The sequence below is a fragment of the Peromyscus leucopus genome, unplaced genomic scaffold, assembly GCF_004664715.2.
Source record: "Peromyscus leucopus breed LL Stock unplaced genomic scaffold, UCI_PerLeu_2.1 scaffold_229, whole genome shotgun sequence".
Lineage (NCBI taxonomy): Eukaryota > Metazoa > Chordata > Mammalia > Rodentia > Cricetidae > Peromyscus > Peromyscus leucopus.
The window spans coordinates 119,511-142,993 of record NW_023505102.1 but is presented as its reverse complement, the minus strand read 5'-3'; the positions used below and the strand labels follow the sequence as shown (position 1 = coordinate 142,993).

The window sequence follows — 23,483 nt, the reverse complement described above, 5'->3', positions numbered from 1 at the left end:
CTTAGGAATGATGTCACTGTCAGGATTTCTACATCATACAATTCACTGATGTTATTTCATTAAAAACGATCTTGATTTGTTATTTATGTGTGCACATGTGCAGTTCACTGTAGGCAAATAGAGGTCAGAGGAGCGCTCTTAGGAGTCAGTTTTTCTCCTGCCACTTGTGGATCTGGTACTTGAACTCAGGTTGTAGGTCTTTGTGCTGGTGTGTCTACCCATGGAGCCATCTCCCTGACCCATTCTATTTACTTATCAAATCTTGATATCTTAAAGAATATGTCTGGAGTGTTCCTTTAGAGTTATTTTAGAAAATATTTTAAGGTTTTGTTTTTATGAAAATCAGTGTAATGAACAGCTATTTGTGATGTTTTAATAATGCTAATTAATCTGTGTAGTATTAGAATTTTGAAATGTTGAGGAGCATTCTGTATTCTCTAAGTGTAGCTCTGTGTGGTAGCCAACTGTGTATTATGATATAATTCATTTTCTGTTTCTGTGCTTTCTTATTTCTTTAGCTGGGCAGATGCTCAAACTCAATCCAAAACATTGCTGCATCTTTTGACCAGGAAGCAGCTGCCATTCTCATGGCCCGGCTGGCAATATACAGAGCAGAAACAGAGGAAGGGCCAGATGTGCTTAGATGGCTGGACAGACAACTCATTCGACTGGTAAGAAGTGGACATTGTGCTTTTCTCAGCCTGTCAGCTTTCCTTTGTAGTAAATGTCCTTTAAAGCACTTACAGTGGGTGGGAGAACTGTACGAAGAACTAATTCAAAGTATGAACTAGTGAATAGAAGTATTCTATTCACTCTTGAAAATGAATGGTAATTATGCTACTATTATTTTTGTGGTGTGGAATAGTGTGGAAATAAATTTTATATTACTAATTCTATGATTTTGTTTTGTTTTGAGACAGGGTTTTTGTGTAGTCTTGGCTGGTTTGGAGCTTCCTATTACTATTGTGTGTGTGATTAGTCTTTACTCTAGCTTCTATTTTCTGTTTTAATTTGAGTTTAATATCACTATGTAGACTGTCCTTAAAGTTACTCTCATATCCTGGAACTGTAGGCTTAAACAGTTTTTAACATTTCATTTTTATCTTGTAAACTCTATCCTGTACTTTTTTATTCTGTCTTCAACTTAAACACATGGTTGAGAATTGTCTGTTAGCTACCAAGAGAGTTGCCTTTATCCTTTCCCTCAGGTGTCACAGGTGAGCTTGGTTAGAATTAGCTACTTTTGCAGTATTGTCTAGATTTCTCCACCTAAGATCACCCCCTTTTCCTAACACCTCTTAGTGAAGAAAGCGGTGTTGTGATATTCAATATGTCTTTTTCAAATGAGCTTTAACCTTGGACAGCCACCAGTGATGGAACACTGTCACCACCAAGGCTGCACAGATCCTCCCTGGGCCTTTGATTCTAGATGGGGAAAAATGATTAAGAATCTTACTTGTGCTTCTTTAAAACAAGGAGATATATTTTATAGCAGAAAAATTTCCTTGACTATCACTATCAATAGATCCATATACATTCCTGAGCCTCCAACCTGACTACAAAAGCTATTTCCAGTTTCTTGCACACACCTCCTTGTGTCATGGGGCATGGAGCCAGTGCTTTGAGTCAGTGCACTGTTTTAAATGTCTTTTTTTTTAAAAAACATTTCTTGTGTTGATGATCATATTCAAGCCTTGTCCATCATGCTCAATGCATAGTTCTAGCAATGTGCTCTCAAATCGGGGTGTTTCTATTTCCTAAGTTGCATTTTGTCCTAGCATTTTACTGACTGTAATTTTATATGTTGGTATTTCTGGGATCTGACTAACTATATAAGCTTTCCTTTTGTGGATAGTAAGTTGTGTTCTGAAATAGTCTTATTTATTTGTTTATTAATTTTATTTTTTTGGGGGGGGGGGTTTGGGACAGGATTTCACTGTGTAACAGCCTTGGCTGTCCTGGAACTAGCTCTATAGACCAGGCTGGCCTCAAACTCACAGATATCTGCATGCCTCTGCCTCCAGAGTGCTGGGATAAAAGGCCTGCACCACCACCTGACCTTGACTTTGTCTTCATAAATGTCCTATTGTTTTGAGATTCTACAAGCTGAAGTATCAGGGGTATGTACTTGGGCAGTCGCTGTGATTTGTAGTAAAGTGCTCTTTCCATGTTGCTGGATTCATAGGTTGTCACATATGACACTAGAATTTTATAGTGCGCTCTGCATTAACAACAAACCCTATCAAACCTCTTTTATTGAGAGAAAAAAGACTCTTTTCTTTGTCCTTTGCTGCACAAAAGACTCAGGACTATAATTTTTTTAAAGAGTTCATAGCAGGTTTAGGCTCTTTTCTATCTCACATCTCCCTTCACAAATGGCTTCAGTTGTCTGGTATATTTTAAAAAGGGAAACACTAATAAAAATCAAAAGGTCCTAGTGAATAACTGAATTAGACAATTGCACGAGGCACAAAATTAGTTTCCTCACCATGTATAGCCAGCTGTTAGTCACACACTGAACATTTTGCAACACAGCACAGCAGCAAGGCAGCTGAGCTAGAGAAGATGTTATGGATGGAGTCATGAAGAGTTTACTCTGCTCTTGTGTCACATCAGGAGACAAGTGGAGGTAATTCGGAGAAGGCTGATACAGTCAAAGCACTGTTGAACTCTTTATGAAACATCTATTCTCATTTCTTTGTGCCTTAGCCGTATGGTGTTCAGAACGGAGAATGGCATCATCCAAGTGTTAGTCACATTTCCTTCCCCACAACACAGAAAGGGTTTACTTTGGCTCATCAATTTAGAGCTTTTGGGTTGTGATCCTTGGCCCTGTTGCTTTATAGGCCTGTTTTGATGCTAAAGTCAGAATGGGAGACTGGTTATAGTGTTCCCTTCAAGGATGCAGTGAGGAAGGGAGACTGGGTTGTTGAGTTCCCTTCAAGGATGCAGTTAGGAAGGGAGATTGATTGTACAGTTCCCTTTCCAGCATGCCCCCAGGGATCAAAATACCTCCCATAGGCCCTTTTCCTCCCACTGGCGCTGTGAACTGGTGACCAAGCCTCCAACACATGGGCCTCCAGGGCTGAGACTTTTGCTTGACAAAGTGAGGCTGGTGGTTCAGGTTCATTGCCTGTTGTAGTAAGAGTTCATGATCGGGCAAGGCAGCAGGATGCCCCTTTGTCATATTCTCATAGGTGACTCGTTTCCCTGTTGCCTGTGTGAGTGACCTATTTCATTCTAATTTTTGCTTCTGTAAATCCTTTTCTTTCCCAGACTTTTTTCCTTTTGGGCACTTTCAGGGTGGCAGACTTTGGACCAGCAGCTTACTTCTGTAGCTGCTGTGGTGTGTTGATTGTGCTTCGTTCTGTCCTTGGCCAGTATTGAGAAAAGATACTCTGATAGTCTCAGGAAGCTTCTGTTGGCCTCTCCCTTCTCCCCCCATTGACATTTACATATTCCTTGTTTGCTACAAAAGACACTTGGTTAAAACAAATCTAAACATTTTGGAGCAAGTTGTTGCCTTTCTGAAATCCAAATGGTTTTTTGGTTGTAATTAGTCTCTTGCTAAGTCAATACATAGTATTCCAACTTTACCCTATCTTGAGGATCTGTTTCCTAAAAAGTTAGCAGCTTTTTATATATAGAATTTTATGGGCAGAATTTTAGTTATCATACCAGGAACAAATCACTAATATTTTATTTTATTTTATTTAGTGTCAGAAATTTGGAGAATATCACAAGGATGACCCAAGTTCCTTCCGGTTTTCAGGAACATTTCCCCTTTATCCACAGGTAAGCTTGTCAAAGAAAATGCTCTTTTCTCTTGTTACCAATAGCACTGAGTTTCATCTTTTTTATTGTTTATCTTTTAATAATCATCTATGAACATATATTATTGGATTCTTTTAATTTTGGGATAACTCAAATTAATTTTATGCTCTGTGGTTAATGAGAGAATACAATATCCCCATATGGGCCTTACAGAAAGTCACTATTTATGGTGCCTGAAGACTTAACTGAAGCTTACTGTGGGTGCAAACAAGACTAAAGCCCATTAGCATGCCATTGAAGGTAAGAGGTTCCAATTACAGCTTTGCCAAAAGAAGGTGTGTGCTGTAATTTTACTGAGGAGACAATCAGGTGGCATATAGTCATCACTGAGAACAATTTATAGTGCCATACCTGGTAGGAGATGTGAGCTTAGCTTGCCTTACAGACCTTCACTGTGTGTGTGTGTGTGTGTGTGTGTGTGTTTTCCTGTTTTTGAGACCGGGTCCCATTTTGTAGGCAGGGTTCATTTTGAACTTGTCACATTCTTGCCTTCATCTTCCAAGTGCTGGGGTTATACACTTGTATCTTTAGTGCTTCAGTAAGGTTCATGCTTGACTATAAAAGCTTTGTCCTGAAACTTCAACTTTTAATGCTTTCCTTTTGGTCTTTTGAGACAGGGTTTCTCTGTAGCCCTGGTTGTCCTGGGTCTCACTCTGTAGACCAGGCTGGCCTCAGACTCAGAGATCCCCTGCCTCTGTCTCCTAAGAGCTGAGATTAAAAGTGTGTGCCATTATTGCCCAGCCCCCTTTTTTCTCTTGAGGCAAGGTTTCCAGCCTAGGCATGCCTTGACTTCCCCATGTAGCTTGTTATTTGGGTGCCAGAGCAGAACTCCAATCCCCATGCTTGCCTAGCAGGCTCTCTTAACTGTGGAGCTGTTTCACCAGCCCAGACATAGCTCATGAACAAGCTTTCTTGGGATATACTTTAGAATATTCTTTAAAAAAAAGACATTTATTTTTCATTTTATATGTCTGTGTATGTGCACATATGAGTTTATGTGCACCATGTATGTGCAAGTGTCTGCAGAGTCCAGGGCTTCTGATGCCCTAAAATGAAATTTCAGGGAGTTGTGAACCAAGTGTGGGTTCTGGTAACTGAAGCCCCAATACCCCTCAGTCCATTAGTAAGTGCATTTAACTGCTAAGCCATCTCTGCAGTCCTACGTTAGTATATATTTTAACAGACGGTGTTTTTATTTGTGTGTGTTGCTAATGTGACACAGTAATATAACCAAATGTTTTGTTATGGAACTGCTATTGCCATATTAAAATCAGTAAAAGCTATCTCACCTGTTTTGTCTTGTAGTTTATGTTTCACTTGAGAAGATCTCCTTTCTTGCAAATTTTTAACAATAGTCCTGATGAGAGTTCATATTATCGTCACCATTTCATGCGTCAAGATCTGACACAGTCTCTAATCATGATTCAGCCCACTCTGTATGCCTATTCTTTTAATGGCCCAGCAGAGGTAAGAGGAAAAAACAAGACAGTTGATTTGTCTTGTTACTGTGATGTGTGGTATTAACAAAGTGAAAACAACTGCTGTTTTTAAATGAATTTGGAATTTGTTAAATTATGATCGCAAGATATTAATTTAAAAATATTTGAGTGTTCCCTGTGTAGTAGGTGGTATGGTAGGTTATATCATTAAATAATGCAAAAGTATTATAGAAGATACTCTTGGTTGACTGTTTATTGTTTGGTTGACAAAACTCCCCAGAGTTTATGATTAGTCTTTGAAGGCTCAGAAATGACCATGGTTCTGGAGGAGATGGCTAACTTCATAGCTTCATGTCTGACACACAATCTGTCATAGTTAAGTCTCTTGTTTTCATGTACCTTATTTTCCTTTGGTCCTTTGAGAAGGTAAGATACACTTGATCCAAGATATGTATTTGGAAGAGTGATAAAGTCATCCTCTGAGTTATTTTGGGAAACTGTTCCACACATTTTTATCTATTATCAAATAAATAGTTTTTCCTTTTCATAATTTGAATTATCCATTTTACCATTTAAAACTACATAACCACCTTTAATCCCAGCACTCGGGAGGCAGAAGGAGGCAGATCTCTGTGAGTTTGAGGCCAGCCTGGTCTACAAACAAAGCAAGCTCCAGGACATTCAGAGCTACACAGAGAAACCCTGTCTCACAAACCAAAACCAAAACCAAAACCAAAACCAGAAATCTAAAAACCTGTGGGAGGCCAGTTCCTACCTTTTTTAGGGGTTCTTAGAAAAAGGAGAGAGGAATGAGAAAATATTAGCTAGAGAGACCTAGCTGAGGAGAAGAAAAACAGAAACTCAGGATAGCTTCGGGAGAGCCTGGATTAATACCCAACAGCCTAGAAGGTTTATTCAAAAGTCTTTTTATAACATGCCAAAGGGTGAGAGAAAAAACTTTCCCCTTGTTAGATCAAAGCACAGCGTACAGCCAAGTGTAGATAGATCCTTTCAAATACCTGGTAACCATGCCTGTGGCCAAATCATATTCTTATGCAGCTATGCTGGGTAAAGCAAGCTCAGATTCTCTGACCCTGAGTAATTTGGGCCTCCACAAAAACCTATATAATAGATGTACTATTTGGATAACTGGTGTGTTTATTATACCTTTTGGATTGTTATACCTCAATTCTCATAAATTAGTGAGTAAAATACTCACTATGTAGAATAGGCTGGCCTCTAACTCACAGAGGTGCTCCTGCCTCTGCCTCCCAAGTACTAGGATTAAAGGCGTGCGCCACCACCACGCCTGGCTTGTTACTATCTGTTGCACCTGAGAGTGGAAGAGAACCGAGTCCTTCCTCTCGAGCACCTGTCCTTGTCCAACCCCAGCCATTGTTAACTGCATTTGCCTTGTGGTTTTCTTTTAGTGTTGTTCTCTTTCTCTCTCATTTCTGAGCCATTCTCATTAACACAGTAACTTGAATACTTATCTTTAAAAGCAAATCGTCAAAAACTCACTTTGTTCTAATTATCACTTGATTTCTCTGCTCCCCGACACAGTTAAACTCAAAGTTATTTGTTGTCCATGCCAAAAGAATATTTTCTTTTAAATTTGAACTTTTTTATTTCTGAGCACCATGTGTGTGCTTGGTGTCTGAGGAGGCTAGAAGAGGGTGTCGGATCCCTGGAAGTAGAGTTCCAGGCAGTTCCCAGTCACCATGTGGTTGCTGTGCCATCTCTCCAGCCCCCCATACTTTAAATTTATTTTTACATATGTGTGTGTATGTGTGTCACTATGTGCACATATGTGCGGGTGGTCATGGAGGACACAGGGGAGGCTGTTGTGTCCACTGCAGCCAGAGTTACCTGGAGTTGTGAGCTGCCTGACGTGAGTTCTGGGGACTGAACTCAGGACCTCTGAAAGAGCAGCAAGTACTGTCTGTTCTCTCTCTAACCCTGTTGTCTATGTGTTGCTGGAGGGCTTTTCTCCAGGTTCTACCAAGCCCCGCAGTCCCACAATCCACATATAAAATAATCACTCTGACGCTTATATTACTTATAAACTGTATGGCCGTGGCAGGCTTCTTGTTAACTGTTTTATCTTAAATTAGCCCATTTTTATAAATCTATACCTTGCCACGTGGCTGGTGGCTTTCCAGAGTCTTTACATGCTGCTTGTCCTGGCGGTGGCTGCAGTGTCTCTCCCTCTTTCTTCCTGTTTCCCCAATTCTCCTCTCTCCTTGTCCCGCCTATACTTCCTGTCTGGTCACTGGCCATCAGTGTTTTATTTATATAGAGTGATATCCACAGCACTTCCCCTTTTCTTCTTTTTTTAAGAAGGAAGGTTTTAACTTTAACATAGTAAAATTACATATAACAAAACAATTATCAAGCAAGAATTACAGTTACAATATTAGAGAAGATGTCCTATCTATCTTATATTTGTGAGTTTAAGGTTTTATATCTAACTTATCTTTTATCATAACTGAGGAAATTATAACTATCTAGTCTTTAACCACATCAAAGACCTGAGAAGGAATATAATGGTACCTGAGAAATGGTAGATGGATGCAAGCAACTTTTTGGAATCTTGCAAGAGTAGACCAAGACAGCTGGCAGCTTGGACAGTCACCTAATGTTTCTCAGTATTGTTGGTGCATTTAAATTGGCTACAGGCCTAGAGTATCTGACAGACCATTTTCAGAAGCAGGAATTCTGAAAGACCATCTTACTCTGTCTTGGCAGAGTACAGTGGTCACTTTCCTTGTGTCCTGCTTGTCCAGAAAGGACAGCATTGCATGTGTACTGTCAGCCATCAAGGCAAGGGCAGTTCTTTGCCTAGTAGGCCATTTTGTGCCAAGAAGACAAACTTCCAAATGGAAATGTCATAGAAGCCCAACATTCTCTTGGATCAAATTGGTACAGCCAGGAGCAATTGTGTCTCACGTCAAGAGAATTCTAAGTTATTTAAATGCCATATTCTCTAGGTCTATGAAGTGTTTGAAGATTACCTATCTATCTGAAATATATCTATGTATACCTAGAAAACTTAACTAACATGGCTACAAATATGATTATCATAGATGACTAATTATTAATCTATTTTTAATTATCCATTACAATTTTAAATGAGTTAAACATAATACCTCAAACAAGAATAGAAATATATATATATATATTTATATATATATATATATATACAGTATAACAAAATTAACTTCAAGTTTGTATCAATAAACTAAAATTTATACCAATGTAAAACATTTTAAACATAAAATCTATACCAATGTAAAACATTTTAAATAAGTTGTTCTTTAAAAGTAGGTTCATTAATCTACCCTTTTATCTTATCATCTCTATATCTTCCTATATATCTATATAATATCCCCTTTGTTTTTTAGAAAGAGATCACATTTATAATCAACTGTTTTAAATAAAAATATTGGTTTTTCTCTGTCCCACATCAGAGGGCTCTTCTGATTTGGGACACAAGAATCTCTTAACCATTTTTATTTTTAAAGCAATATGTCTGGTTTTAGAGGGGGAGTGAGCCAATTCCACCTCTAAAGCCAGCTTAGTATATTTGGGAATTTGGGTATAGCATCTCTTACTACTTCCTGCTGGAGGGGGGGTGCTGTATCTTATGGGGATGCAAAGAAAATTTTAGGCCTATGGGGTAGTCCGTGAGGCTGTATTGTGTGAACCAGTTGCCTTGAAACCGCTCTGGATGTTAGATCATCTGGGCCATGGTGTCATTGGAGACCTTTCAGGGGGTCTTGGCTGGTGAAACCTGATGTATCTTAATCTGGAACAAATCCAGAGCCTCTGGCTTTCTGTGGAAACAAAAGCAGAGCCTCTTTTCCAAAGCAACATATCCTTAAATCCAAATTTTGAAGTCAAGGTACCTTTAAAATATACATATTGGTTTAATTCAACATCTTTTTCGATCAAATGTTTTTTTTTTTTTGCAGTTAAAAATCCCATAGGCAACACAATCCAGATTGTCTGTGTAATATTCATCTTTATGTGGCTTTTTTATGTTAATTTATCTTGTTTTGTCTCTTTCAAGCCTACGTATTGTGAATCTATTGCTTTAAACCGCAGTATTCTAAGACTGAAACAGGCTGTGGCTGCTGGCTCCGCCCATTTTAGCTTAACAACATGGCGTTTTCTGCCAGTTCTGTGAGTTATAAAGTCTCAGAAATAGTGGGTCTAAGCTTTTATCAAAGCAGCGTGTAGCCCAGAAACCTTTTTTTTAAAAAATACTAGTAAAGACTAAATCTACCACACAGCGTATTGTGCGGCTGGCAGACGCCTCATTCCCGCCATACTGCCGGTCAAACGCAAACGCCAGGAACCTGCCAGTAGTTCAAACCCGCATTTTGCGGTGTCTAGCTGCCCGCATGAGACATGAAGCTGGAACCTGGTTTTGGCTCTGTTTAGAATTGGTTATTAAATATTCTCAGGTTTAAGGTGGAAACTCGAGCTGTTGGGCGCCATTTGTTGCTGGAGGGCTTCTCTCCAGGTTCCACCAAGCCCTGCAGTCCCACAATTCACTTATAAAATAATCACTCAGACACTTATATTACTTATAAACTGTATGGCTGTGGCAGGCTTCTTGTTAACTGTTCTTTTATCTTAAATTAACCCATTTTTATAAATCTATACCTTGCCACGTGACTGGTGGCTTACCAGCGTCTTTACATGCTGCTTATCCTGGCAGTGGCTGCAGTGTCTCTCCCTCCTTCTTCCTGTTTCCCCAATTCTCTTCTCTCCTTGTCCTGCCTATACTTCCTGTCTGGTCACTGTCCATCAGTGTTTTATTTATATAGAGTGATATCCACAGCATCTATGCTTTCTGACCTCACTGTTAGTAAACTGGTTGCTGAGTTTTGCAACTCTGGATTTGGTGTTCAGGGTTTCGGCACCAAAAATGTAGGTAAATTGCATGTTTTGCACCTCTGGAAAGGTGTCCTGACTACCTGGGGAGTCAGGCAACACCTTGAGCTATGTACCACAGCTCTGATGGCTGAACTGCAAGGAGAGACAGTTCAGCCCTGGAGGGCGAGGTATCCTGCACACTGCTGCTCAGAACAACAGCTCTGCCCTGAAGGTGTCCTGGACACCTGGAGCTATTTAGCACAGCTCTGATGGCTGGAACTGCAAAGAAGCAGCCCAACCCTGGAAGGGAAAATTTTTCTGACTTTCTCGGAGAGTCAGGCCTGGAACTGCTTCAGCAGGGAAGGATATCCTGACTCGTTGGGAGAGTCAAGGTATACCTGGTGTGATGGGGGATGGTCTCCCCTGCAGGATATAGCAATCATGCTCATCTTCTGGAGAGCCTCTACAGCTGACCTTTGCTCAGCCCCCACTTAGGGGGCTTCCTAGCAGAGCTCTGCTTCTCTGGCTTAAGATGTTGCTTCTTGTGCTTCACTCTGCAAAAGGAGAAACCTGTGCAGAAATGTAGCAATCTCATCTGGCTCCAGAGAAAAGTGTTACTTATTAGCTCTAGCTCTATCCATTCACGACCAGTTTCAGCAAAGATCTTCTGTTTAACTCCTCCTTGCTCTGCTGTTTCAGCTCTCCCTTTTTATTCCCTGGGGGACATCTCGGCAAGGATCTTCGCTATGCCAGTGAATGAAGATCTTCACACCCAAGAAACTCTTGAGAAAGAGAGTAGCTGCCTCTACCAGGCTGGAGAGAACAGCCTTTTATTATTTTATTTTTTTTTAAACTGACTAGGCAGAGCAGTTTTCACAGGAAGTCTTAGGGGTGGAGTCAACATCCCCCTTCCCCTGCCTGGCCAGGGGTCTGCTATCCTGCTCTGTGATTGGTTGGTTTCACAAGTCAGTTGGCCATGGGCAGAGATGGCTCTGATCTGACTGAGCCAAACTGTTTCTTTCCGCTCTGATCTGAGCCATCTTTCCCTAGTTCTGGGCTCCAGAGTCAGGGTGGGTTTCTTTAGCCAGCCCCTTTTCCCTACACTCACCTTCTCTTCTCAACTTATCCAGCAAACTTGTTGAACAGTTTCCTTCAACAAACTGCACAGCATTTCTCTGGAGAGGACTCTTCCCTTCAAAAACTTTTGCTCTGGGCTTTTGTCCTCTACTACTATTCCTTCCCAGTTTCTTTCTGTCAACAGAGAGCTTTTGAGTCTCATTTTTGCTGGTTCCCCCTTTTAGACTTCTAAATCTAAGTCTTTAAAAAGAGATTAAGAGCCGGGCGGTGGTGGCGCACGCCTTTAATCCCAGCACTCGGGAGGCAGAGGCAGGCGGATCTCTGTGAGTTCGAGGCCAGCCTGGGCTACCAAGTGAGTTCCAGGAAAGGCGCAAAGCTACACAGAGAAACCCTGTCTCGAAAAACCAAAAAAAAAAAAAAAAAAAAAAAAAAAGAGATTAAGAGACTAATATCTGTTTTGTTATTGTTTTGAGACAGCATCTTACTGTGTAGCCCAGGCTAGCCTTGAACTCACTGATTCTTCTGCCTGAGCCTCCCAAATGCTGAGATTACAGGCATAAGCCCCTCTACTTGGCCAGGGCTCAGTCTTTTCATTTTCTTTATCTTCAGTTTCTCTAAGTGATACAGTCTAAAACTGTAGCTTTGGTTGCTGTCTCTGTGTGTGTGATACTCAAACTTATAATCAATTCAGGATGCTCCATTTCATACTCAGAGCTATTTTCTCATGCACCCTAAATGTTTTATATCCCAAAGTTTTCATCATTTCCTCAGTGTTACTGTCACCAGGCTTAGGGATCATCTTTGATTTCCCCTTAATTCTTTTAAATTTTATTTTTTGAGACAGAGTCTCTGTATATAGTCTTGGCTGATCTGGAGCTTGCTGTGTAGACCAAGCTGGCTTGGAACTCACAGAGATTCCTGCCTGTGCCTCCCAAGTGCTGGGATTGAAGTTGGGCACCATCACGCCTGGCACATTGACTTTAAAATTGTTACTTCAGTGTTAGAGAGATTCCTTAGAAAAATAAAATGCACTGAGAATTCACAATGTCAGGCAACATATGATGAATTTGACATTGAAGAACTAAGATGAGGGAGATAAGGAGCTACAACAGCACACTTTGCTGGATGACGCTGTAATATCTAAACCTTGTATGCAAATTTAAAACAAAATAACAACTGCAAACGATAACCTTCATCTCTGTCATTGCCTCCTTTCAGCCCGTTCTTCTGGACAGCAGCAGCATTCTTGCGGATCGCATTCTTCTCATGGACACGTTTTTCCAGATTTTGATTTATCATGGTGAGGTAAGACAATAGCATTAAAGCTTTGTATGTAAAATCTATTCACTCGGAGTAAAAAGTTTTCCCTGTCTAATGTGTGGATCATATTTAGTCCATGCTAAACCTTGATTTATAATAAGATACAGGTTGACTAATTCAAAAATTAAAAATTCAATATACTCCAAAATCCAAACATTTTGAGTAACAAAATGTTACAGATGGAAAATCCTGTTTTTTCATGTTGATAGTTATTATTTAAATTTTTTTGAATAAAACTAGTTTTCTTTGTTTATTTTATTTTAAATAAATAATTGTTTGTTCATTTGTGCAGAGGTCAAAGGATAACTTGTGGGAATCAGTTCTTTCCCTCCCTTATGAGTCCCTGGCCTCAAACTAAGTCCTCAGGCTTGGAGGCATTTGCCTTTACCCACTGAGCCATCTTGCTGGCCCTGATGCTCAAAATTATTTAAAATGTCTTCAGGCATAAGAAGTATTTATACCTAAGTGAATTTTGTATTTAGGTTTGGTACCTATCCCCCAAAGTATCTTAATATGAATTTACACATGCCTATCCCATATACGTATAAATACATGAAAGTACCTGAAATCCATAGTGCTTCTGCTCTTACGGATTTATATACAAAATACCCAAGCAGTACATACACAGTGTGATTCTTCATGGTATAGCATTTTAGGCATCAATCATACTGAACCTGCTTGTGTTTACTTTGTTGTTTTGTTCACACACTAGTGGACAAATGGATTTACACAAAGCACAGTACTATGAAAGTATAACCATAGACCTGTCACACTCTTGGGTTTCACCTAAAGAAATGGAGGGAAAAAGTCAGCTTTTGTCAGTGGGCAAACTTGCTTTTTCATTGCTATATGTAATCTAAAGGCTTTTCTACATGTTCAATATAACCTGAAAACTCATTTAAGGCATAAATGGAAATTTACAACTTTGAAGTGCTGAGTGGTTAAAAGACCAAAGTGGATAGCTGTTCAGCTTTACTTTGGGTATTTAACAGAAGTCTATTCCTGCATTTATTCATTCAGCCAATGCTTCAGTCTATCCCCCATGTATGAAAATACTGCCACGGGCAGTTTGCAAGGTACATCCATTTTTCCTGGATCCATGCTTGAGCTTGTAGTGTAGTGTTTTATAAATTATATAGATTTATTTTTGTGGTTACCATATTTGCAAATTATTTTATATTTTATTTATTGACAAGGATGGCTGAGTGTTGAGAAACTGTGTGATATGATAGTCCAGCCTTCCCTTGGGCTCATAATTCTCCTGTTTCAACCTCCTATGCTGGGATTACTGGTGTTAGCTGCCACACCTGGCCTTCTAATATCCTTTTAAATAGTACTATCCAGTATTTTAAGAAGGATTTATGCACTGGGCTTGGTGACATATGTCTTTGGTCCAGCACTTGGAAGTCAGCTCTGTGAGTTTGAGGCCAATCTGATTCACATAGCAAGTTCTAGGTCAAGCAGGCTACATGGTGAGACCCTGTCTCAAAAATTTTTAATTATATTTTTGTTTTGTATTTTTAAAGATTTGTTTTTAAATGTATGTGTTTACTCATGGGCACCCATGTACCCACGAGTGCAGGTGCTAATGGAGTTAGAAGAGCTGGAGTTACAGGCAACTATGAACTTCCTGATGTGGGTGCTAGGATCTGAATTTGGACCCGCTGCAAAATGCTCTTAAGCACTGAACCACTTCTCCAACCACTATTTTTTGTTTTTTTGTTTATTTTTAATTGATGCCAGCTTCTAATGTACCTTATATTTTAAGAAGAATAACAGAGACAGGGTTTTTCTTTTTCTTTAATGGTAATTTTTGCTTTAAGTTTGTTAATATGAGGAGTTCAAAGTACATTAGTCTTTGAGTTGCAGAATATAAAGTTATACAGATTATACATTGACTGAGTCAGGTAACTTGGATTCCAAACCAGCCTTAAAATTCTGAATTAATTATTATGGCTCTAGACTCATTTATTTAATATAAAAGTGGATACAGTTGCCCTTCTACAATACTTTGTTTTTATAACATTATTGCTATCATTGTTTTTAGTTTATTTCTCTTGTCAGAATGTAACTCTAGCAGCATGGTGGTGCACACCTTTCATCCCAGCACTCAGGAGGCAAAGGCAGGCAGATCTCTGTGACTTCGAGGTCAGCCTGGACTACATAGCCAGTTCCAGGACTGTACACTGAGATTCTGCCAACAACAACAACAACAACAACAATCAAAAGAAAAGAATGTAACTCCATTGGTGATGACTTCTTGAAAGTCAACTTTTGAAGTGTGTAGGAATTCTCGATAGAAACCCCTCCCAGAAAAGGAAGACATATTTAGTAAATACTAATTTGATATGATAGTGTTTTAACTTTTTTTTCCTGGCATTTCTATTTCTTTTGTCTTAGGTTTTAAACACAGTGTAATTTTACTTTACGTTTCTTTTTGTTCCTTTTGTTTTCAGTTTTTGAAACATGGTCATTCTTTGTAGCCCTGGTTGGCCTGGGACTTGGTAGATTGGCCAGGCTGGCTTCAAGCTTGTGTTGATCCTGCTGCCTCTACCTCTTCAGTGCTGGGTTTACAGGTGTGCACCATCATGCCTGCTCTGTCTTTAAACTTGTTTTTCTATTAGACTCCTTCCTTCCTTCCTTCCTTCCTTCCTTCCTTCTTCCTTCCTTCCTTCCTTCCTTCCTTCCTTCCTTCCTTCTCTCCCTCCCTCTCCCTCTTCCTTCCTCTCTTCCTCCCTCCTTCCCTCGCTCTCCCTCCTTTCCTTCCTTAAGTCCATCCTTCCTTCCTGAGGCTTAACTCTTTTGTAGTCTGTATTGGTTTTGAACTCTGAGCTTAAGTAACCCCGCCTCAGCTTTCTGAGCAGCTGAGAATACAAGGTGTGTTTTTTGCACCTTCTTTTGTTTTACTCTTAAATTGGAGAGGAAATATGCTAATTTTATATTTAGTAATATATTCCTTTACTTACATTTTCTCTGTTGAAATAAGTACTTGTAACTTTAGAAATTTAGGTAAGTGAGAGTATTTTCTCTTATCTTGTTTTCTGATAACTTCATTTGAAGAAAAATCTACTCAAGAAATTTAGATCACCAAAAAATTTAAAATCATTTCTTTAATTGTTGTCAAATTAGACTATAGCACAGTGGCGGAAGTCAGGATACCAGGACATGCCAGAATATGAGAACTTCCGGCACCTTCTGCAAGCCCCAGTAGATGACGCCCAGGAGATTCTTCACTCCAGATTTCCAATGCCGAGATACATTGACACGGAGCATGGTGGAAGCCAGGTGAGGAGTGTCCCTGTGTTGTGTGTGCAGACTGCAGTGAGGGGCTCCTGCTTGTGTTGTTTGTATGAGAGCATCTACCACACAGGGCCAAGGGCAAGGGAAGGAGCTGGGAGGGGAGGGCGGCTTCTGGCAATGCTTTGAGAACAAAGCATTACAGTTATTGCCTAGTTTCCTGAAACAGCCGGCATTCTCTAGCTCTGCTCCCATCATAGCTCTTACAGCAGCCATGATTGGCCACCCTGACTAGCTATAGATTAGCAAAAACGTGAGAACAGTTTGGAAAATCATTTAGGGTACCTTTTTCCATTTAATTTTTTCATTTATTTTACATACCAACCACAGTTTTCTCTCCCTCTTCTCCTACTCCTTAAATCTGTTTACTGGTAAGGCCTATGAATATGGAGTTTTGGTAATTTGTTTCAGTTTGGTAGAAAGTAACTTGTCAGGTTAAGGAAAACACTGTGGTGTTAAAAAGGGCTTTATGAGGCAGCTCGGTGGTGGTGCACACCTTTAATCCCAGCACTGAGGGAGTCAGAGAAGGTAGATCTCTGATAGTTAGAGAACAGCCTGGTCTCCAAAGTGTGTTCCAGGACATCTAGGGCTGTTACACACACACACACACACACACACACACACACACACAAAAAAAAAACATGGGGAAAAACCAATCCCCATTCCCCCCCCCAAATAAAAGGCTTTACGGTTGTTAGAGTTCAGAGGAGTGACTAGATCTGTGCATATACTCATACATGGTCAGGTTAGGGCTGCTTAGCATGCATTCATGAAACTTGGCCAGTGTTGTTCTGGCCAGAGGTATAACAGTACTCTAATTGTAAGTTGTTACACAGTTTACTTGCTCCATACATAAGGCAGGGACATAGTTTGCTTATTGTTGTGTCCCAAGTATCTAGCACAGTGATATTCCACAACTGTAGACACAGTGTCAATGATTAGTTTTACTGTATTTACAATGTGACCTATCATGTATGGAGACTGCTTTTTCCATGCCTCCTTCATTTGAGCCTCAGGCCAATTCTACTGTTCTCTCTACTTTATGTGTAACAGAATTAAGACGTATTATTTGTAGTCAAAGAAGCACATTAAATGATGGAGCTAAGTTTATTTTTTTTTCCTTTTTAAGAAACGGTATCGTACTGTGTAGCTCAGGTTTACCTTGAACATTCCTTTTGCCTCAGCCTCCTGATATTGAGATTCCATTTGTAAGCCAGCCAACACTAGTACTTAGTAATTGAATTCTAGATTTCTTACCCTAGGACTAGTGCTACTTACGAGCAGAAAAAGATGTTGTATGAGTCTAAATTTCAAAAGATCAGATTGTTTTTGTTCTTCTAAAATGAATTAAAAATTTTGATTAATTCGCTTATCAATATCCTAATGTGTATTGTTTATTTTCCTTATTTATTTACTTGCTGATTAATTTCATGATCATTAGCTGTAGTAGAGGATGGAGAAAATTTTGCCAAAGTTACCACCTGTAGCTTAAAAAGTTTGAGGTTCATTAAAGTAAAGAATATAGATTTTCATATTTTTTTGTTTGCATCATTTTATGAGGTCTCAGATTTCTGCTGCTTCAGACTAGTTGGTAAAAACTGTGTTTTCAGACTTATTTTAAAATAATTTTTATGTTTATATTTGAAACATTTTAAAAACTTATTTAATGTGTTTGGGTATTTTGCCTATATTTACGTTTGTGCACCACATTCATGCAGTGACAAGAGAGTTAGGAGAGGGGATTGGATCCCTAGGATTGTAGATACAGGTGGTTTTGAGTCACGTGGGTGCTGGGAATCCAACCCCAGTCCCCTGGAAGAGCAACAAGTGCTCTTAACCGCTGAGCCATCTCTCTACTTCTATACATATAATTTTATATGCTGAGTGTGGGACTCAGTAGTGTATTATTTTATGACTGTTACAAATACATAATGTTGAAAGAGTATATTAATTATACTGTGGCCTGTGCATTTTAAAATGTAATCTTTTTAAGTGTTAAATTTTAACAAAGTTAATTTTACCAGTATATTCAGTTAAGTTGGTGTTGGATGGTATGTTGTATGTAGCTTATCTTACTAAGTCTGTTTCTGTTTGGTACTGTTATTTATTTATTTATTTTTGCTTTTTAGGCACGTTTACTTCTTTCAAAGGTGAACCCTTCACAGACTCATAATAACATGTATGCCTGGGGGCAGGTTAGTGTGAATAAGAGTCCTGGAAATGATTTCTTTTTGTGTTGTTAGTTATTTTAGTAAAAGCCACATTTTCTCTGTGTATTTAATGATGATTTCTGTGGAAAAATATAAGGAAAGAGTAGAAAATATAATTAGTATTTGGTGCTAGCATTTTATTAGAAAATAAAAAAGCAATCTTGTCACATAGAACCTCTCCAGATTCCAAGTTTAGCACCAAGACACTGGAGATAAAAAGCAATAAAGTCTAAAAGACAGGCATATGATAACTCAAGTATAATGTGAAGCTATGAGCTACAGAAGACCACAGTAAACCAGGAGGGCTCAAGGATTGTGGTTAAGAAGGGAGGCAAGAAGCCGGGAAATGTTTATCTCCACGTCTTAGATTGGTTCAAGTGCTTCCTCTTGATGGTGCATGCCAACACTTTGAAATATGCAGTCTGCATGGCCTCTGTGCTGGCACTCCAGGGTGTGTGATGACAGCCTCCCCAGCCTGTGGGGAGCTTGTGGTCCAGTACTAGAGATAAGCCACCTCAGTGCAGGACAGGACAGAATATGCAAAATGTGACTACAGGGAACTAGAAAGGATGGAGGGGGTGGAAGAAGAATCGGCCCCATGGTGGTGACAGGAGAGGGTGTGTGAGGAGGAAAGAGCTCAGTAATAGGACTGTTTGGTTTAAGGAAGGCTTTTCTCTCCATGGGTGGAAATCTATGGAGAGTAGGGAATTCAGAAAGTATGGGCTAAGTGATAGAGTGTAGGTAGAGATGAGGTGTAGAACTTAAAACTGTGGAGTGCTTTGTGGAGGACCTTGAATGCCCCAAGGGAAAAATGTGAAACTCTTTTCTGCCTCCTGTGCTATGAGGATGAAGGGCATTCTCAGCACTCAGATGTCAGCGTTCCAGACAATGTCCACATCACTGTGAAGGGATGCATAGTTATTGTGAAGGGCTCCCAAGGAAGTCTCTGGAAGAACTTCAGTCACATCTGTGTTGAACTCAGTTTCCTTGGGAAGAATAAGATGTGGCTCTGGGCTGAGGGCTGGTGGGGGATGGAAAGGAACTGGCTACTGTTGTACTGTCTGTAGTCAGTGCACAACATGATGAAGGGCATCATATGGGCTTCCTCACAGGATGGGGTCTGTGTGTGCTCACATTTTTTTTTTTAAAATTTTATTTTACAATACTATTCAGTTCTACATAACAGCCACAGATTCCCTTGTTCTCCCCTTCCTGCCCCCTCCCCTTCCCCCAGCCCACCCCCCATTCCCACCACCTCCAGATCAAGGCCACTCCCGAGGACTGAGATCGACCTGATAGACTCAGTCCAGGCAGGTCCAGTCCCCTCCTCCAGATTGAACCAAGCGTCCCTGTAAAAGTCCCAGGTTTCAGACAGCTATCTCATGCAGCGAGCCCAGGACCTGGTACCACTGCCTAGATGCCTCCCAAACAGATCAAGCCAATCGACTGTCTCACCTATTCAGGGGGTCTGATCCAGTTGGGGCTGAGGCCTTTGGTTCATAGTTCATGTGTTTCCATTCGTTTGGCTATTTGTCCCTGTGCTTTATCCAACCTTGGTTTCAACAATTCTCGCTCATATAAACCCTCCTCTTTCTCACTAATTAGACTCCCAGCGCTCCACCCAGGGCCTAGCCGTGGATGTCTGCATCCAGATTCCTCAGTACTTGGATGGGGTTTCTGGCACAACTATTAGGGTGTTTGGCTATCCCATCACCAGAGTAGGTCAGTCCCGGCTGTCTCTCTGCCATTGCAGCAGTCTTTTGTGGGGGTATCTTTGTGGATTTCTGTGGGCCTCTGTGCTCACATTTTATCAGTGTAAATATCCAGAGTCCATAGGAGGACACATGTTGTTTATTCAGTATCTCAGTCCCAGAAAGATGATTTAATCCTCGAGGGGAATGATAGTGAATTTGTTTCAAATTCAACTGCTTTGATTCAGCCAGTACCAAGTTAGAAGTAAGGACATCAGAAACATTTTGGATGGTATTTATGCTTCTGAAATAAGAAACAGGTTGATGAATAATCAAAATATAGAAACAGGATCCTGGCTTGTGAGACAGATGTGGGGAAAAAGGCTTTTAATGATGACTTTTAATAATAATAATAAAAAAGGAAACACACACACACACACACACACACACACACACACAAACTCCATTGGTAAGTGTTATCCGTGAATCCGTGAATGGCCTGAAGAGGGCATCACTGTAACACTGTTATGCAGTGCTTCATATCCTAAGTGATGTAAATCTTGAGCCTCAATGTCTAATCTTGGATGTATTTTATTTGTCTTAGTTTAAATTTTGTTCCTGGAGTTTGTGTGTGTGTGTGTGTGTGTGTGTGTGTGTGTGTGTGTGTGTGTGTGTGTGTGTGTGTGCACCTTTCCCTGCCGAGCCCCTTGATATATTTTATTTTTTCCCTTTTATTGAAAATAGATTTTTGGGGGTCCTGGAGAGATACCTCAGCAATTAAGCACCAGGCTGCTCTTCCAGAGGACCCGTGTTCAGCTCCCAGCACCCACATGGCAACCCCATATATGGGATCCAACACCCTCACACAGACATGAGTGCTGTCAAAATACCAATGGACATAAAATAAAAATTAAATAAAAAATAACCTGACGTTGCTTGTCAGGCAGTGGTGGTGCATGTCTTTAATCCCAGCACTCAGGAGGCAGAGGTAGCCAGATCTGTGAGTTCATCTGGTTTACAAACTGAGTTACAGGATGGCCAGGGCTGTGCAGATAAACCCTGTCTCAAAAAAACAAAAACAAAAATAAAAAACAAAAAAAGAAAAAGGAAAAAAGATTTTTCCCTCAGGTAATAAATTCTGATTATGTTTACCTCCATCTTCTCCTCCAGTTCCTTTCACCTCCCTCCTGTCTAGAGCCACTACTTTTCCTTCTCTCATTAGAAAACAAACAGGCTTCTCAGGGAATGTAATATAATATGATGTATGACATGATGAAAAAATGAAAGAATGGTATGAGTTTGCTTCCTTCTGGCTAACATTTCTGTTAAAAATGCCAGGGAGAAGGAGTCTGGAGACCAAGCTTGACACAGACACAGACACAGACACACACACACACACACACACACACACACACACACACACACACACACACACACACAAAGAGAGAGAGAGAGAGATTATTCATTATTTATTTATTTATTGTGTGTGCATGCATGCTTGTGTGAGATTACATGCACATGTGTACACAGGAGCTCAGCAAGGCCAGAAGCGGGTGTGGGTTTCCTGGAACTGGAATCATGAGTGCTCGGGCATTGCCATGTGGGTCCTGCAAACCAAACCTGGATCTTCTGCTAGAGCAACAAGTGCTCTTGACTCCTGGGCCATCTCTGTAACTTCTAGCTATTTTCCTTTCAATTATTATTGATTTTTTAGATTAGCATACACAGTGATAGGTTTCTTATGGTGTTTTATATTTGCCACTTTTTATTTTTAATTTTATTTTACTTATATATTCTTTTGAGAAAGGGTCTTTCTGTATAACCCTGACTGTCTTAGAACTCTCTATGTAGATCAGCTATCCTTGAACAGAGATTGACCTACCTTTGCCTCTTGAATGCTGGAATTAAAGATGTGTGCCACTACACCTGGCAAGATTTTATTTATTTGTTTGTTTATTTGTTTGTTTTTTGAGACAGGGTTTCTCTGTGTAGCTGCCCTGGCTACCCTGGAATATGCTCTGTAGACCAGTCTGGCCTTGAATTCAGAGAGATCTCCCCCTTAACCTTCTGAGTGCTGGGATTAAGGCATGTACCACCATTGCCTGGCTTTGTTGTTGCAATTTTTTAAGGCTTTATTTTAATATAATATAGGTCTCTCTCTCTCTCTTTCTCTCTCTCTCTTCTCTCTCTCTCTCTCTCTCTCTCTCTCTCTCTCTCTCTCGTTCTCTCTCTCTCTCTCTTCTGTGTGTGTGAGTGCCGTGCTTGTGAAGACCAGAAGATGTATTCATGGCACTGATGTTACAGTGAATTGTGCACCACCTGGTATGGGTCCTTCTTTGCTATGTAACTCAGGTCCTCTGCAGAAGTAGTGAGCTCCCTGAACAGTTGGTGCCTTGATGTTTGATGCCAACAAGCCCTCATATTTTGTTCTAATTTGTCTCCTGTCCTCTTGCTTTTTAGTGTCCACATCTTATTCCTTTCTTGCCCAAGTACCCCTTCTGCTTCTATGACAACTGTATCCATTGCAAACCCCTCATTAAATTACTTCTTCCTCTCTCATTGTATCCTTCCTAGTCTTATCTCATTTTCTCTCTCTCTCTCTCTCCCCTCTGTCTCTCTCTCTCTTCTCTCTATCTCTCCTCTCTCTCTCTCTCTCAAGCCTAGGTGAGAGAAATGTTGTTTTTTTGAGTCTTGCTTACTTGTCTTAATAATAATTTCAAGTTTCATCCACTTTTCTGTAAATGTTATGATTTTTTTGCATCTAAATAATGTTCCACTGTGCATGTGTACCACTTTTTTTTTTATCTGTTCATCTGTTCATAGAAATCTTGGCTAGTTCTGTAGCCTAGCTATTGTGAGTAGTAGTTCAGTAATAAATGTGAGCATGCCAGCATTATCATCTCTGTGGCAGGACTTAGATCCTTGGGTAAATGCTCAGAGGTGGTAATGGCAGCTGGTCACAGGGCAGCTCTGCTTTTGCTGTGTTGTTTGAATGAATCTCTAACATTTTCATGGTTCACACTTAAGTGAAAATAGTAAGCAGTGTTTTTTTGAAGAGTATCTGTAATGTGTCTAAGGTGCACATTTCCCTCAGCAGCGATGGCTTCTCCTTCCTGCATTCTCACAGCCCAGGCCATCTGAAAGCCTAACTCTCCACTTGACACTGTTGGTCTTAGTGGGTGACCAGCCCATCCTAAGATAGTCATTTCCTAGCAGAGGCTTGAGTTTCAGAAGCCGCCCCTACACCACAGACAGTCCTGCTGCTCAGGCATCCTGGGCATTAGGTGAGTTCCTCTCAGGAAGCAGGCCCTGTGGTAGCCATTACTCTGTTTAAAATGAGTCCTTGTCTGTTGTAGATTTCCATGTGCATTCCTTAGTACTGCCTGTGTTTTATATCACAAATTCTCTTTCCTCCAGGAGTCTGGAGCACCCATTCTCACAGATGACGTTAGTTTACAAGTGTTTATGGATCATTTGAAGAAACTTGCTGTGTCAAGTGCTGCTTGACATGCAGATGTGTTAGACACTCAAGATGAAATACTATTCTCCAGTTTCTTTTGCTTTTTCCATTTATCTGTGGAAGCAACAGAGATCTCTCTCCAAATCTGTTTTTGTGGCAGTATGATCTGAGGTGACATATGAACAAATATCGATGATTAAGCTGAAATATAATAAGAGCAATGAGAAAGTTGGTTTTGCTTGTACAGTATTATAACTGGTTTTATAAATTG

At 40.2% G+C, this 23,483-nt stretch overlaps 1 protein-coding gene across 1 annotated transcript; it reads left to right on the top strand.

The window, feature by feature from the left end:
• Positions 1–518: 518 nt before the first annotated feature.
• On the top strand, positions 519–23,259 carry LOC114693402 (protein transport protein Sec23A-like; the record flags this gene model as incomplete). The annotated part of the gene is made up of 7 exons (XM_037201882.1): positions 519–671; positions 3,718–3,795; positions 5,140–5,301; positions 12,453–12,539; positions 15,684–15,839; positions 17,981–18,046; positions 23,170–23,259. Coding segments are annotated over 7 exons (792 nt in total), but the record flags the coding sequence as incomplete, so codon positions are not given.
• Between the last annotated feature and the right edge of the window lie 224 nt (positions 23,260–23,483).